The sequence below is a fragment of the Anas acuta genome, chromosome 1 (assembly GCF_963932015.1).
Source record: "Anas acuta chromosome 1, bAnaAcu1.1, whole genome shotgun sequence".
In the NCBI taxonomy this organism is placed as follows: domain Eukaryota; kingdom Metazoa; phylum Chordata; class Aves; order Anseriformes; family Anatidae; genus Anas; species Anas acuta.
Genome location: NC_088979.1, coordinates 140,797,399 through 140,813,507, shown reverse-complemented (window position 1 = coordinate 140,813,507; position 16,109 = coordinate 140,797,399). Strand labels below are relative to the sequence as shown.

The 16,109-nt window shown below is 38.0% G+C and overlaps 1 protein-coding gene across 1 annotated transcript in view; it reads right to left on the bottom strand.

The window, feature by feature from the left end:
• DCP1B (decapping mRNA 1B) overlaps positions 1–16,109 on the bottom strand; it is a 44,113-nt gene that overhangs the window by 6,574 nt on the left and 21,430 nt on the right. Inside the window, exons 4-7 of the mRNA XM_068661011.1 lie at positions 14,392–14,458; positions 11,989–12,124; positions 4,548–4,676; positions 2,958–3,797 (exon numbers count right to left, since the gene is read on the bottom strand). Of these exons, the coding sequence (XP_068517112.1) occupies positions 2,958–3,797; positions 4,548–4,676; positions 11,989–12,124; positions 14,392–14,458 (1,172 nt within the window). The remainder of the gene's footprint in view (positions 1–2,957; positions 3,798–4,547; positions 4,677–11,988; positions 12,125–14,391; positions 14,459–16,109) is intronic.

The window sequence follows — 16,109 nt, the reverse complement described above, 5'->3', positions numbered from 1 at the left end:
CCGATTAACATAAACTCTTAAGCATGCATATATCTATAATCAGGATAACTTATGCTTAATATTAAGCACATGTTTAAAAGCCTATTGCAGATTAATGCTTTTTTATTGCATCCTAAGCACACATTACTCATCATCTGCAGAAGGAATACTTCTCAGAATAGGACTGGCACCAGACTGAATGCTTCCGAGTATTATTCCTTAGTTTGCTTTTTTTGTTGTGTGGTTGTGGTTTTTATTTTTTTATTTTTTGTGACTGGTCTCTTCCTCTCCACGTGGGAGATCGCAGTTCTTATACCAGATGGAGATGCAGAAGCCAATTTAAAATTGGACTTGTAATGTGTCAATTGTGCAGAAGACTATTGCTTTAATTTTCTTAGCACTGCTGATGGATCTGGGATGTTCCTTTAATGTGATTTTTCCAAATAACAAAGACACAGTCCAGATACATTTCTATTCCTGTCAGACTTTTTAGAATTTGCTTATTCTGTATGCTAAATTACAGTAAAAGATGCAATACCAAAAGATAATTACAGAGAACAAACCTTTTGCTGCATTTGTCATCAGAATTTGCTTTGATCAATTTTGCATGAGCATGTGTGGATATATTTGTGCCAACTCAATTTCACTCAAATGTCTGTCTGCAGGCATGGCAGCACTTAAAGCCTTTGGTCTACAGCAAAGATGTAATTATAAAAAGATTAATGTTGGTTTTAAAAGTTTCAAATTTTTATCTTTTTTTTTTTTTTCTTTCTTATGGCTAATTCATTGCATTCTACAGAAATAAAGACTCATTCCTTCATTTCTAGGTTTTTGTTTTGCTTTGGGGGTGGGTGTATTCCTTCCAGATTGCAGAGCTTTAGGTGTCCTAAACAATGCTTAGTCACACGTTCATGATTTTTATTCTATGTGTTAGGTCTTACAAACAAAGCTAAATATGTCAAAAAAACCTGCAGCTAATACAGTTTTATAGCAGCTGTGTCTGTGTCTGTAAAGTCACTCCAAGGCAATGTCAATATTTTTGGTGAGCTCACAGCCTTGAAAAAGGGGGACTAAGAATCTCTTTAGTTTTATTTACTTGTTTGTTTGCTTTTTTTTTTTTCTCCTGCTTTGTTTGCATGTGTTAAAGCAAAATTGCAGCAATAATCCCAGTGGATGATGCTTCTTCCAGTGAAAATTATTTTCTTCTCTCAACCTATTGTTCTATTTATACTCAAGTAGTAAATCTATTGGAATTGCATTATCAGTCAGATCTCTAATTCCCTTTCCATACTGCAACTAATGCTGGAATCAGTTTTTTTTTCAAATATACACAAAGTCATTAACCTCATCAGCATCAGTATGGATTTTTCATTCAAAAGTACATCAAGATTTCTGCCACTTTTTATTCTGCATACTGGTTTATAGCCTGGCAATTGCCTCACTACACTTTTACCTCCTAAGTAGGAACGTCTTATTTCTCCATGTTATACATATTTATCAGTGAATCAGAAAATTCCTTTCACTTATAGCAGGTAAGCTCCTGCTATAAAACATGAAAACAGTAGATTACTGTGACTCTGGATCCTCTTTCTATCCATTAGCACTCCACTGGAAAGTCAGATTACCATCTGTGAGCAACCAATCCTGAATAATTTTAGTGACTAAACCACGAGATACTCTTTCACGCAGATTCAATATCATCAACTAGTTTAATTAAAAGAATAAAAACAGTGATAACTATTTGCTCTATCAAATTCATTTTTCCCTGACATCTCCCATGGAATTAGAAATCTTGACCTGTCAGTGTTTGTGCTCATGTGGCCCTTAATTGTTAAATGGCCATTTCAGCCTCCTCAGGTGTAGAATAACTTTCTAGAAGTAAGGAGGATATTTGGAGCAAGCTGACTGAAGCATTCTGTAGTTTTTCATTCCTCAGTAACAGCAGAAGCTTTTGAATTTTATGCTGAAAAGATGAATTTTTGAGTTGAAAAGATGAGTTTGTCATTCGGGTTAAGTAACTTAAAGACTGCTTTACAATGTCAGACTCCAACACAACATAATGCTTGTGGATAGTCTTCTGCAATAAAAGAACTTTAAAGGGGCTTGGATGTTCATCCCCCCAAAAGACATAGGAAGACATTCAACTGTGGAAGCTCCTACAAATAATGAAACGGTAAACAAAGATGTTAGTTGTCTAAGATGGAGGACTTTGTAATCGCATTTGAGGTTCTCCTGAAGAGTAGAAATACGTACTCATTTGAGACACAATCTCTGGACATATCCTGATTTTTCTGTGACACCAATCTTAGGATCACAATCAACAAAATCCAGGGTTTTGGGTGATTTTTTTTTCGGAAGACATTCAGATACAAGGCAACTTTTCAAAACAATATCAAGTGGAAAAACAAAACTACTGAATAACCTGGAGTAGTTGTTATGGTACAAGGTAATTCAGCAATATAAAAATACTTTCTAACAGCAGTTTTTTGAAGTTAAGTGTCCTTTTACCAACCGGCATACAAAGAAAAACATACCTGCACAGAAAAGTTTGACTAATTTTCTAAGAAAAAACATTCTTAAACCCAAAAACATTACACTCAATTACCAGCAGTTACAACAGCCTGAGACAAAGTATGGCAACTGAAAACTAAGCAACTTTTCTAAATATGTCTGGAAAAAAAGCACACACACACACACGAAAACAAACAAACAGCAAACAGGACTGCAGTATTTTCGATCATTAGTGATGTACAACAGACATACCCCTTGGTATTTGCAATAACTTACAATTAGTGAATCAGAACTTACTTGATGGTGTTCTTAAATTGTCACTTGCAAAATGCATGTAAGACAGCAAAATTTAGTAAGGCAGAAACATGAATATACTGGCCAAAAGAAACAGAGAATAGCCTTATAATGTTCAAGTTTACAAAATTGCCTTTTTTTTTTTTAATTTAAATCTGAACTTGCTAACTTACCTGGAAGAGAGAGTTCTGTTTTTCTGTAACTGGTGCCTTTTCTATCCAAGAATCCAGTGGTTTCAGTGTATTGGTGTTCTGAGTAACAACAGGAAACTTAGCTGCCAACGTTGGTCTGCTGGTTACATGCAACTGCTGTTCTTGTTGCACTATCTGGAGCTTTTTCAATAGCTCTTGAGGTGATATCACCCCAGAATTGGCTGACTGATTGCCAGAGAGAGAAATTGGCTGTCTAGGAAGTTTGGGCTGTTCTTTACCAAGTGTCTGAGACTCTAAAGTCTGACCTGGCAGGGTGCCATTGAAATATACCAAAGGTGGCTGGGTCATATTATTTATCTGTGCTGCTGGTGCTCCAACAGCAGCAGGAGTCCTGCTGAACACAGAAGCTGTTGAGTTCACAGATCCTGTTGCACTGGGATCCATTTTCGTCACTGAACCTGACTGACCCTGCAATTTCTGTAATAAACTCTGAGTACCAGCAGCATCCTGTACTACATGAGATGCTGCAATGCCACGAGAAGTCACAGGTTGGAAAAGTCCTGTGAAAGTCTCACCCACAGGGTGGATATTGCCATTTTCACAGAGTCGGTTCTCAGGAAACTCAGCAAGTGGGTGAAGGTCTGTCCCACGCACCATAAGCTTCTGAATGGCAGGGCAAAGCTGTTTCTCTGCACAGGGAGAATGTCTGCTAGGTTCTTCATAGGAGAGTGAACGTACCACACCCTGCCTGACAGGAAGGTTCTCTTGATGCTGTTTATTAAGAGGTTCTGAGACATCTGTTTTTTCTTGTTTTCCAAACAGCGCTGTCAAAGACAAGTGTTGTGGTTCAGGATCCACGTTCTGTGAGGGGACAAAGAAAAGAAGTAAACATAGTTGTCTCATGCATGAGAAGTCACATTAAGTGGTGACAATATTTAGCCAGCAGTACTCAAGGAAAAGCCAAGAAAACTGCTATGCTCTTTTCTCCCAAGAGAATTTTTAATAGTTCTGTCACATCATAAGGGCAAGAAAACAGTTGTCAAGCTGCTAATGTGGGAGAAAACCAGTGAATCTGAAAGATAGCAGTGGTTTCACTTTAAATACCATGAAAGAGCATCTTTCCTTTCAGTCATCCATACAATATTAATAAGAGACAAAAACCTCCCCTTGTGCAAAGTAGGGCCACTCTTAACACATCTCCCTCTCACAGTTGACTGAGTTCAGCTTTTAGAATTTTGCAACATGATGCAGTTTGAAGATAGATCAAAAGATTTTATTTAGATTACCTGAACTCCCTTGAAGGCAAAGAACACAGAAAATGTGGTTCAGCAATTGACCAGACCAGCTTGGGATCAAAGCAGCACCCCAGCATTGAAAGACTAGTGTTTTTTCCGTTGCATAAGGACAGTCGATCTGTAATTTAAGTGCTTCCACATCACATGGTGGGGATGGGAGCAGATTTATAAAGACAGATTTGGTTTGCATTAAAAAAAAATCCTTACTGTGGTTTCACCTCAAGTTCTTGCACTGACCTCCCAACCTAAGTAAGTATTCCTAGTTCACTACATGATTACAGCGACACTGGTCAGAAGACAACGCAAAACGCTTTACCTTGCTTTGCTGAGATGCTCGTTGATGCTGATTTTCACTAGGCTTCACAGGAATTGGTTTGATTAGGTTGGGGTTGTTACAGATTGCAGAGGAGCTGGTTATTTGTTTTGGCTCTGAACAGGTCTTGCACTGAAACAGAAAAGAAGGATTTTCTAGTTAAGTACGACAGTATTTTTTCCCTTAGTTTTCCACCATAGTAAAATCCAGACATAGTTAGATAGTCGCTAACCAAAAATAACAGTTGTAGCACTGACTATGAAGTGTTATGCTATTGAAATAACCACATCTACAAGCTAATTTTCTAAAACCACAAAGCATATGTAAAAATAAACACTTGATTCCAAGATTTTCTGAGTACGAGGCTTCCCTTTAATTTAAATCTCAGTTCTCATCTTTTGCTTTTCCTGCGCTTAACATAAAATCAATCTGACACCTCAGAAACCAAGCAACCAGGCATGTTTTTCCTGCATCAGTAGTCAGCTGGTCCTTCAACAGCCTTAAGTAGTTTAGCTACATAAAGTATTTATGTGCACTCGAAGAACGTTTAAAATGCTTTTTACTAAAAACTGAAATTCTAACTCAAACTCTTCTACATAAACATTCCACAATGCGGGAACTTGCATACCCACACAGAACAATAATTACAGAGTTAATTAAGTGGCCAAATTGGTATGTTACCTTATTATACATGACAGGATTAAAAACTGTATTTATCAAGTGATGGGCAGGCAGAGACAGATGACTAAAAGAAGTCAGGGACACGGAATGACTGCTGTATGAAGAGAGAAGGGCATAATTTAATTCAGAAAGAACGTGCACAAAACACTGTATGAAAGAGAAACGAAATAGGAAAAGATGACTAAATCCTATTTACACTGTAGCAAAATTAAGGATATAGTCAATGAAACTAGAAACCAATGGGTATACAAGGAGTGCTAAAGTCAGTAGAAGAGAAATATTATGCTGGAAATTGTTGCTGTTAGGTATGACCGAAACCAAGAAATGGAGAAGACCTCCTTTTTAAAAGAGTTACTTAACAAAAAGTTACTACTATTTAGCAAGAACATTCACTGTTAAGTAACTGAATTTGAAGGGCTCAAAATTTTATGCCTCGGGACTAATGACTGGATAAGGAATGAGCAGTTCCAGTTTCAGAGCCCTTCCAGCTAAAAGCCCCATCCTGTGCATCACTGAACTCTGCTACCATTTGGATACACAGCAGAGCCACTGCTGTCCGGATATAAAAACATAAGCGTCCTCTCCAGAACTTTCCGAGAAAAAATCCTTAAGATTCAAATATATTAGGAGAGAAAATAACTATTTCCTCTATCCCCCCAAACATATCAAACTTACTGTTAAATCCATTCCTAATACGTACCACAACAAAATACACGCTGGTTCCAGGACTGTTCGGTAAAACCAAAGCTGAGTCCTTGAAGGGACTCAAGGGGCACTGTCCTGACAGGGTCCTGTGGAGGTGCTCAATGCCTTTTTGCAATGTTTGTCCTCAGGAATCCCAGGCCCTTGAGACAGGTGGGAAATTTTGGAGTGATGAAGACTTACCCTCAGCACTGGAAGATCAGGTTAGGGAGCATGTGGAAAAAACAACAACAAAAAAAGGACACAAGTCCACAGAACTTGTAGGAATGCACCCTGAGAGCGGAGCTCATTGTGAGACTACTCTTGATTAGTTTTGAAAGGTAATGATAGCTGAGGGAGGTTCCCAGGACTGGAAGAAAGCAAGTAGCACTCCTGTCTTCAAGGAAGGGAAAGAAAAAGAATTTGGGGAACTTCAGGCCAGTTTTCCTCACCTGAATACCTGGGAAGTTGACGGAGCAAATCCTCCTGGTAGACATTTATAACAAACATGTTAAGGACAAGAAAGTGTTCGGCATTAGCCAGCATGGATTTAGAAAGGGGAGGTCATGTCTGATAAACCTGATAGCCTTCTACAGTGAGATGGACTGGCTCAGTGGATGATGGAAGAGCAGTGGATATTGTTTATCTTGACTTTGGCAAAGCCTTCAACGCTATCTCCCATAACGTACTCCAAGAAAAAATGATAAAATGCAGGTTAGTTAACTGGAAAGTGAGGTGGACTGAAAACTGTCTGGTCTACTGGACTCAAGATGTGTTTGACATGAAGCCCAACTGGAGACCAGTTGCTACCATGTATCCGAGAACTTGATCCTTGGGTCCATACTGTTTAACATCATTAATGACCGAAATGATGGAAGAGAGGAGGCTCGTAGAGGACGTAAAATGCGAACATGTAGTTGATAGACCAGATGGTTGTGCTACCATTCACAGGAACAACATGAATTTCAACAAAAGGAAACCAAGGAGGAATAACCGTATGCATCAGCACAGGATGGGCCTGACTGAAAAGCAATCTTTCAGGAATGTACCCAAGGCCCTTGCCAGAGAAGTCAAACACGAGCCAGCAAAAGAAAGCCAGCTGCATTCTGGGCTGCATTAAGCATGCCACCCTGAGAGAGTTGGGACTGCTTAGCATCCAGGTGAGAAGACTCAGGGTATATTACTGTGAACAAAATACCTGATGGGAGGTTGTAAAGACAGCCAAGCCAGGCACTTCTGTCCACTGAAGAGGCAATAGACAAACACAGAACATACAAAATTCTGTTTAAACTTAAGAAAAAAACTTTACTGTAAGGATGTTCAAATACTAGAACAGATGGCCCATAGAGGTTGTGAAGTCTCTGTCCATGGAGATACTCAACACCTGAATTACCATGGATCTGGGCAACCTGCTATAGCTGACACTGCTTTCATGCAATGGCGCTGTACAACACTGTCTCCACAAGTCCCTTCCAACCTCAGTGATTATGCCAGTCTCTGCCCAAAAATCATTTTGTGGGTGTTTGAACAGTCACAGACTTCTGCAATGAATTTAATTCAAATATTGCTTTTAGAAATAACTTTAACACATGCACCAGACAACCATGCCACAGGGTGGTCTGCTTTTCAATCTGAGTAAAAAACAAGCACCTGTGTCTTCTTGACAGCTGTACCCCTACCGCATAATGCAAGAAACAACCTCAAGCACTAGGTTGGAAAAAAAGAGTAAAAAGTTCTGGCTTTGCCAGCAATGCAAAACTGAATTTCAGTTAATACAAAATCGCGTATTAAGTGCTTCTTCATGGCTAATCTGAGTAGACCACATTCAACATGCAAATCTATTTAAACTCAGCTACATTTTTCTGCTCTCTGGAAAAAAAAAATCCAATAAAGTATTTTCTTAGGTTCTTGGTTCTTCAGAACTTTCATGTTGTTATCCTTGAATTGGAGGAACTTTTTTTCCCCTCCAACCTTTATTTCATCATTATTTTTAGGCAGTTCACAAGGACTTGCAACAATACGTTAGAATTGAGCTTTAAGCAACTCACCAACTTTTTATTTATTTATTTTTTAATACACTAGGACAAATGACTGAATTATCCTTAAATCACTTTCTTACCTCACTGTCTCAGTCAATTTCTGACTGGTGACTTTTGTTGTCTCTTATTGTTGTCACTTAATGACAGATAGGCATCTTACCTAGTTAATTATCAGATGAAAGTTTTTTCTTACTTCAAATTAAGTGCTTCCTGTTGCCACTATTTGACCTATATTAAAACAAGTGGAGATCATTTTCTTTTTTTTAGTTCACACACAGCCTAACTCATTATGTTGTTACATAGGACAAACACACACTTAGTAAGATTAAATCTTTTCTCTCCTGATTTGTTTTCTTTCTACAGGATGCTGCCTTTTCTTCAATATGCTTCCTTCTCGGTGATATTTTCCAGCATAGCTTTTTGGGGAAAATCATATAAAGATGTATTTAAACTTCTTCAACATGACAGATAACATACTCTTGTATATTTCATTATGAGTTCAGCAGAATTTAAATAAATGCGTTAGGACCTCATTTCTCTAGGGTATTTTAATAGGCTGAATTCTTCAGAAACCATGAGTACTTTAGATGCCACTGCCATACTTTACAGAATGTCAGACCTAAAGGAATACAACTGAGGAAATGAGTAGTAGAGTTCAACATTTATCACCATTAAGAACATTTTTTAGGATTAAATTCCTCAGCAAAATGAAAAAATACTAACTATACACAAAAATGTACAATGAAGGACTTGAACCTGACTTGGTATCATTCCCATGATTTGCTAACATGACTAACAGGCTGGCATCTGATATAGGGATGCATACTGAAGAACAGTACACACAAACACTCTGCTGATTTCAAAGGAACCTGTAGCTATTAGAGCTTAAAATATAAGGTCATTTTGGCACACTAGGAGCATGGCCTAGCTGATGAATAAATTAGGCAGCAAGACATTTTAGCCATTGTTGCATGGACAGGTAAGGAAAGGTATCATCTGCCATCATCATCAACAAACAGCAAAAAGCAGTATGGAAGAAATGTCAATATGTTCTTTAGTCCTAGAACCAGCAGAGTACTGATCAGCTAAAATACCTGGTGATTACTACATCTTGCTTCACAGTTCAGTCCTTCAGTCATGTACCTTGTTCAAAGCTATGCTTCTACAAAAGATGTGTAAGAAATTAAAAGGTTTTAAGATCATGTGAAGGAAAGGCTAAGCAGTATTTGAAAGACACATGTGAAGAACATTCATCAAAATGAACAAAACACCACTGAGGATGTTTTAGGCAAGTCTGGTATAGTCAGAGACATTTAAGGCAAACAACTGTTCTATGTTGTAAGATTTCATAGTCCACCGGCACAATATGCTCAAGCTGAACAGGATGTTGCCAAAAGGAAGGACAACGGACAAGCATGGGACCAGAGCAGCGCAGATTTCCTGACACAAATTCCACGTCATATCCTCATGTCATGCTCTGTAGGAGAAACCTGACTGAGAAACGCGAGTTGCAAAGACCTATCAGGTACAAAAAAAGAGGTGCTAGAAGCCCTGATATGAGAAAAGAAGGTTGGCCAATACATGATAGGACTTAGTAGAGCTTAATAGATGGATGGTTGTGTTGAAAGCAACACAGAGAACTTCAAAGCTGCTTGAATTCAAACATGGTTAAGCAGCCCTGGAAATGTGGGATTTCAATCTAGGCGATCTAAAGGAGCCACAAGAAAACACTATTGTGCCTTTTCATTTGTCTGTTCAAAGTGCTCTCAAAAACAGACACTGAAGAGGACAGCAACCACCTCAAAGCAAGCAGTAGCAGAAAGGATTTCCAGAGCCCTGCTTAAGTGAGACATCCAGACAAAATTCAGATTGTACAAGAACAGCAGCACACGGTCTGTGTCATCCAGCCAGAGTATGGCACAGTGCCCTCAAGAAAGAGCGTCCTCCTGGGGAGGTGATAAGGTACTATCCAGTCTTTCATACAGTTAACAAATCAAAACCTAAGAGACACCTGCCATCTTAGAAACTGTATTTCTGTTCAAGCAGGGCAGTACCACTGGGAACTTTTTGCTTGAAGACAGTGAAAAAGCAGTCAACAGAAATAAACGCCCAGAGGCCATGTGTGCCCTATCAGAAATGATGTTCATATCAAATGTCTGTGTGTCTTCAGTAATGAAGCAGGAAGCTTCAGTTACTCTGGTCTTATCAACGAGGCAAAGGATGTCCCCCTAATACAACCTCTAATAGATCAAAGGACAGTGCATTAAATGGATGATCATTAATGGACTTATCCTAGGACTTGCTAGTTGAGCAGAATCCCTTAGATGCTTCAAAGTTGATGTTCTTACTTTATGGTTCACAACACTTTAAAATATCTTATATTATGAAGCCACACAGAATTGGAAAAGGAGAACAACATAATTCATAACTGATTTCAACACGTTAGCAGTGTAAGTTGTAAGATGTGTGCTGGCAAGGAAATACTTGTTATAAAGCAGCCAAAAAGCACGATTGCTCTGAAACATATTGACATAAAATACAAAAATGGCTGTCATCGCCTTTATTTCTCGTGCCCTTCCTAGTCTTGTGTTACCAACCAAACAAGAAAAAACACAAATCCAGTTCTTAAGAAGTCAGATACTCCTAGCACACATCCTGGACGAGAATGAAGTTTTCCTGTTATTTCCTTCGCAATCACTCATATGCAGAAAGATTAAAGATGAGGTAAGAAGCAAATTTGCTAAAGATCTTATCTGCAGGAAAAAATAAAAAAACAGAAAACTATTAAACAACAGATATTCTAGAATCTTTTCCTCTGTCTTGATTTGCTATGTGTTCAGGTAGAAGTGGAAGGTAACTTTTAAAAAATGTACTACATCCATCTCCTAATATCTGAAGACAGCCTAATATTTTCCAGTTTTCCATTTACGGTATTTTAGGGGTATTTAATGAAATTATTTTATGAAATGCTTAAGCAATCGAATCACACTCTTATTTCAAGACTTCATACTCGTCCAGTTTTAAAACATGACAATATACCAGGATTTGGAAGTATTTGTTGATTATAGTACATTAAACCCATTGCATTATTACAGAAAATATGAAGGTCCTAGCTTTGAAAGAAGCTATACCAACATGAAAAAGGCATGCATTTCACCATAACTCAAATAGTTATTATCTTTCTGCGGATCTTATTAGTAGCCACATTTCAGAAAAACTAACATTTTCCTCTCTTTAGATTGCTTAAGACATACGTATTTCTCGCCGCAAAACACTTATGTAAGGAGCTTTATTACTGCATGACAACACATATGAAATACAGGAAACAGCAGTAGGAACCTGCAGGCTCTGAAACAATCTGCAGCATATATATGAACAGTTAAAATTATTAGACTTTTATTCCCTAAAGTAAAACATTTTTGATTGCTCAATAATACAGAACATTATTAGTCCATTAGTTACTTCTTTGTTTAGAAGCCTCAGAAGACCAAAGTAGCACGTGGGTTGAAATCACGCTAGGTTTCAACCTTTTAATTTCCTTCTAGTAGTGTCTGAAGTAGATAACAACCACAACAAAAATGGTAATTTCTAAGCTCGATGTTTTCCCTAAGGTAAATTATTCATGCAAACCACAGAAACTAGTAGCAGGTTTGAATACTACGCCCCAAAAGAGGACACAAGTTTCTGGTACCACTCAATAACCAATAAGCACAGGAGCCCTAAGAGTCAAAATGAAAGCCAATTTACACTTGTTCTTACCCCCTAGCCTCCAGCAAATAATCAATCACATACATGTTCTCCTTTCACAAGTTCTTATTGACAACATTCATATCTTTCGAATTTTTAGAAAATTCTGACAAAAAAAAAATAAACTTTTTATACCTACCGCTCCTTCACAAAATGACAATTATGCTGTCATTTTCACTTTGAGTAAAATTATTTTACAAAAAATCTTTTATGTTCCAAAACATGATGCTAATTTACTCAGGCTTTACAGTATCACCAAAAACAAATGCCCTCATTTTATAGATAGCAAATCTCACCTTGGTATACTCATCTTTGGCCTTGGTAAGCATCCTTAAGATATCCACTTCTTTGTTATTAGCAGAATTCATGATCATTGGGGACACTCCTGTTCCTGTGCCCTGCTGTGCTTTGAATTGTTCCTGCTGAGTTAGGCTGAAAGTAGGAGACAAGAGAAGAATATACAAGACAAAAAAAAAAAAACAAAAAAAAACATAAAAACAAACCATAAAATATAAAAAGTTTAACTACAGCTACTTTACAATGATTAAAAAAACACAACACATTTGCACCCCCCAACTGTATTAACAAATAATAAACAAAATCTATTTGATATCTATATCAAAGAATAATTTGACCAGGTGTGAGAAACATTTTGACCAATCTTGAATACTCCAGGTCATAGACTAAAATTTCCATTTCTCCATCACTATTTCTATTCCCAGAAGAAGCAGAGAATTTGTAATGTTATTCAGTTTGGCTGGTGGTGGAGGATGGCAAACATACACAAATCAGTCATTAACTACTAGCAAATGACCAATTTCCTGCCCCAGCTGTTTTATTATTATTGTAGAGTGCTGAGAATTTAAACACACGGCCAATTGGCTGAGCGACAGGTTCTGTGTGTTTTTTTCTTTAAATCTATATGCAACACTGCTATTATAAACCACTACGCATGGTTTACAATAGCATGAACCCTCTGAAAACTAGTTTTTATTGTAGTAAATTACCAGTTTGAGAGTAGCTAATCACCACCAACTGCAACTTGAGCTAGTTAACTAAAATTAGCTGTCAAAAAAACTGCATTTCCTAGGGTTCATTGCTTATTTCTGTAAATTCATCCCCATCAATTATTTCTTGGGTCACAACCGACTCATTTTAGAGCTGCAGAGCATACTGCATAAACAACAAAAAAAACCAAACAAAACCCCACCATTGTCACAGTCTCTGTTTAACAACGTTTTGTCACTGCAAAATGAAAAGCAGCAGGTAATTCTTTAAAAAGAGATAGAGAGGAAACACGACTAACTTTCCATCCAGTAGTTTGTAACAAATCCAACCTGGATCATACTGGTAGAAGAGTTAAAGCACTTTGCTATGAATCAAGATGTGCTAGGATGGCCTTGCCTGGACTTGGACTGCAGGACATGTAAATGGGCACTTGGTACTTTAGCAATCAGAATTGATGTCGCTTCCTCAGCACGCTTCTGGCTACAGAAACGTTTGCTAACCAGGCTATTTAGGCTGGTGCAGACGACCTGAAAAGGAGAGATTCACAGCTCTGACTGTGCCTTGCGCTGCACTCTGTTCGTACCTAATGCTGTTGGCTTGACAGCATCGGTCTCCCATGGCTTTTCTTGGGCTGGCAAAGACCTGGCCCGACATCATTGTTCCTCCTATCCCTTACAAGAATTGTGACACAATGGTTATGTCCAACCCTACATACCACAGAAAGCTAGTAAATCTAACGTGCCCATTCCTATCATGTCCCTTTACTATATCCTCCATATTATACCTCTGTAAAAATGTAGACTGTATATGTTGATAAAACCTGCAAGATTTCAGCTCCTTCCTCCTCCAAACATAAAAACCTGCAGAATGTAGTCATAAGAAAGGAATCATTGCAAACAAGTCAGTTGTTAGAGCAAGCAGAAGGTAAAGCGGAATGATGCGCCCTTGATCCTGGACACGTGGAGAAAGCAGTGGCAGCGAAAAAAATATCCATGATAATGTTCATTAAAAAATTATCCATGGTGCTGTTAGATTAAAATACAGCTGAGAATGCAGTTTTCTATGAAATGTTAATCTCTGATTTCATTGCAGAGTTAGAGCTGTACAACATATATAAAATATCCTTAATATATATAGAAGAGTCATAAATTCAAAGCTAATTGAAGTCTTGCTTTATACTCCGAAACCAAGTGAATTCTACATATATATTGCTAAAAAAGCAGGAAGCAGGAACTGAGCCATGGCGTAGAAAGAGGATAAAAAATACAAACTGTATTATTGCAGTATGCTTTTGTAATAGTCCATACTTACATTGATATGAGAAGAAAAAAATAACAGCTACATTGAAAATCCCCCCAAACTGAGAAACTCATTACCACCACCACCACCCTCCCCACCCCCCAAAGAATTCAGAGATCTGTTTTGTAGAATTGTATCATCAGGAAACAAATCAGATGAACTGTTAAATTATCATGTAGCTGGAAACCTGCGTGGCAAATTAGGGGAAGAAGTATTGCAATACAGTGACTTATTTCTGTATATATAAAATGCAGGTGTGTGACAATTTTACTTGCAACAAATTCTGTGTAAACAGGCTTAAAGTAGAAACCATCCTGGTAATATAATGTGCATGTATGTACAGAAATACATACATAAAAAAGCACAGAAAGTCTTGTTTACCCATCACTTACTTTTTCATGAGCTCTGCAATTCTTTGGCATTCTTCCTTATCATAAAACCAAATCCCATATATGGACACTGCAAATGCACATCAAACACAAACTATGAGAATCTTCTCAAACAGCAATTCTACCTGGTAGATATTTATAATTGACCTGTAAATTTTTTTATTTTATTTCTGTCTTATGCTTTCCCCTTCTATAAACACAACTCAAACCCTCCAGTAAAATCAAAAAAGATCAAGAGGTGTATGTATCTCTACTGACGTACGTCACCAGCTCTGAACCTTTGATACAGGCAAAGGTGTTTGATCCTTTTCTTCAAAACACTAAACCAAAAGTTTGTTTTCTGTGTGTTTTCTTCTTTAAAAACTTTACTTCTGTCAATTTTCCTGTTGTCCTATCATAACCACTGGACCCCAGTGGCTAGTGTACTACAGGCTGTGCTGCACGCAAACATAAGCAGGCAAGATTTGTTTAGTTTTCAACAACCATCAGGCCTATCTCATATATCATCAAAGTTGTTAGGGTAGTACAAACCAACCTTTTCCTCCTTGCAAATTTCCTGTAATGCTGTCCATTAGTTTCACCCCCAAAGAAGTAATGACCTGTAGCCAGGATAAGAAAATCTCCATCTAAATTCAGACTTCAGATTGTGTCCTTCCCAAAGATAAGTGCCTGCAGTTCTGCCCAGCAACACCAGATTTGAATCTACCAGTAGTCCAAAATTCTCAAACCTATGCACTGCTAGTGAAACCATCATGATGAGAATAGCCATAATGCAACTGTAACACAGATCTTCCCCTCTGCACCCTGCAACCCCTCTGCAACATTGTGCAACGTCCACGTTCCCCTTGTATGATCTGGTAGCAAATGGGTAGGCACCACGTTTCTCCCCTGCTTCCCCTCCTACAGCAGCAAGAGATTTCCCTTAATCTTCCTAAGATAAGGCAATTCCTAGCATGCCTTCTGACACAGGAGGGGCTGGATTCTATTTGAAAGTGGCGTAAATGGATGGAGTATCCGTTTTAAAATAATTGCAACACCGACCCTGATCGTGTAACATTTCCTTTTATCACAGGAGTCCAAGAACAATCACTTCTTCTTCACTTCCAAAGAACTGAAACTCCGACATACAAAGCACAAGCTGGTTTTCTTAACGTCTGAAAAGAAACTGAATGTGCAGCTGTTTGCAAGACGCAAGTGTAATATTTATCTCTATCCCCCTTCAGACTTTCAGCCACATGTTGTCTTCTATACAGCTAAAAATGGTTCAACTAACTACTTAATATAGCATCCTGGTGAAAAGCCTTTACTTTTTTTATTTTTATTTTTTCTCGTATCCCAACACATAAAAACCCAGGACCAGCAGAGAACATGAGATGATTACAAACTGCAACCATCAAGCTAGGAACCTGTCCTGCTCTCCACTAATCAAAAAGATAAATATACAAAGAATACAAATTTCACCACAAACTTTCTAGCGGCATCAATATGCCTTGTGTCTTATTGGTGTTAAACAGATTATTTTTTTCTTCACCCTCCATCCTTAGGCTGTGCGTGGCAAAAACAGAAATTCAGATCTAAGTGGTAATGGTAAACGTTTACACGTTAAAACTGAATGACTGAACAGCAGAGGTACAAAAAGAATTCTTCCACTGCAGCACAGAAGAAGAAATACTGTCTCACTTTTAGGCCCAGATTCAGCTATCAAGTTATCCAATGAGAGA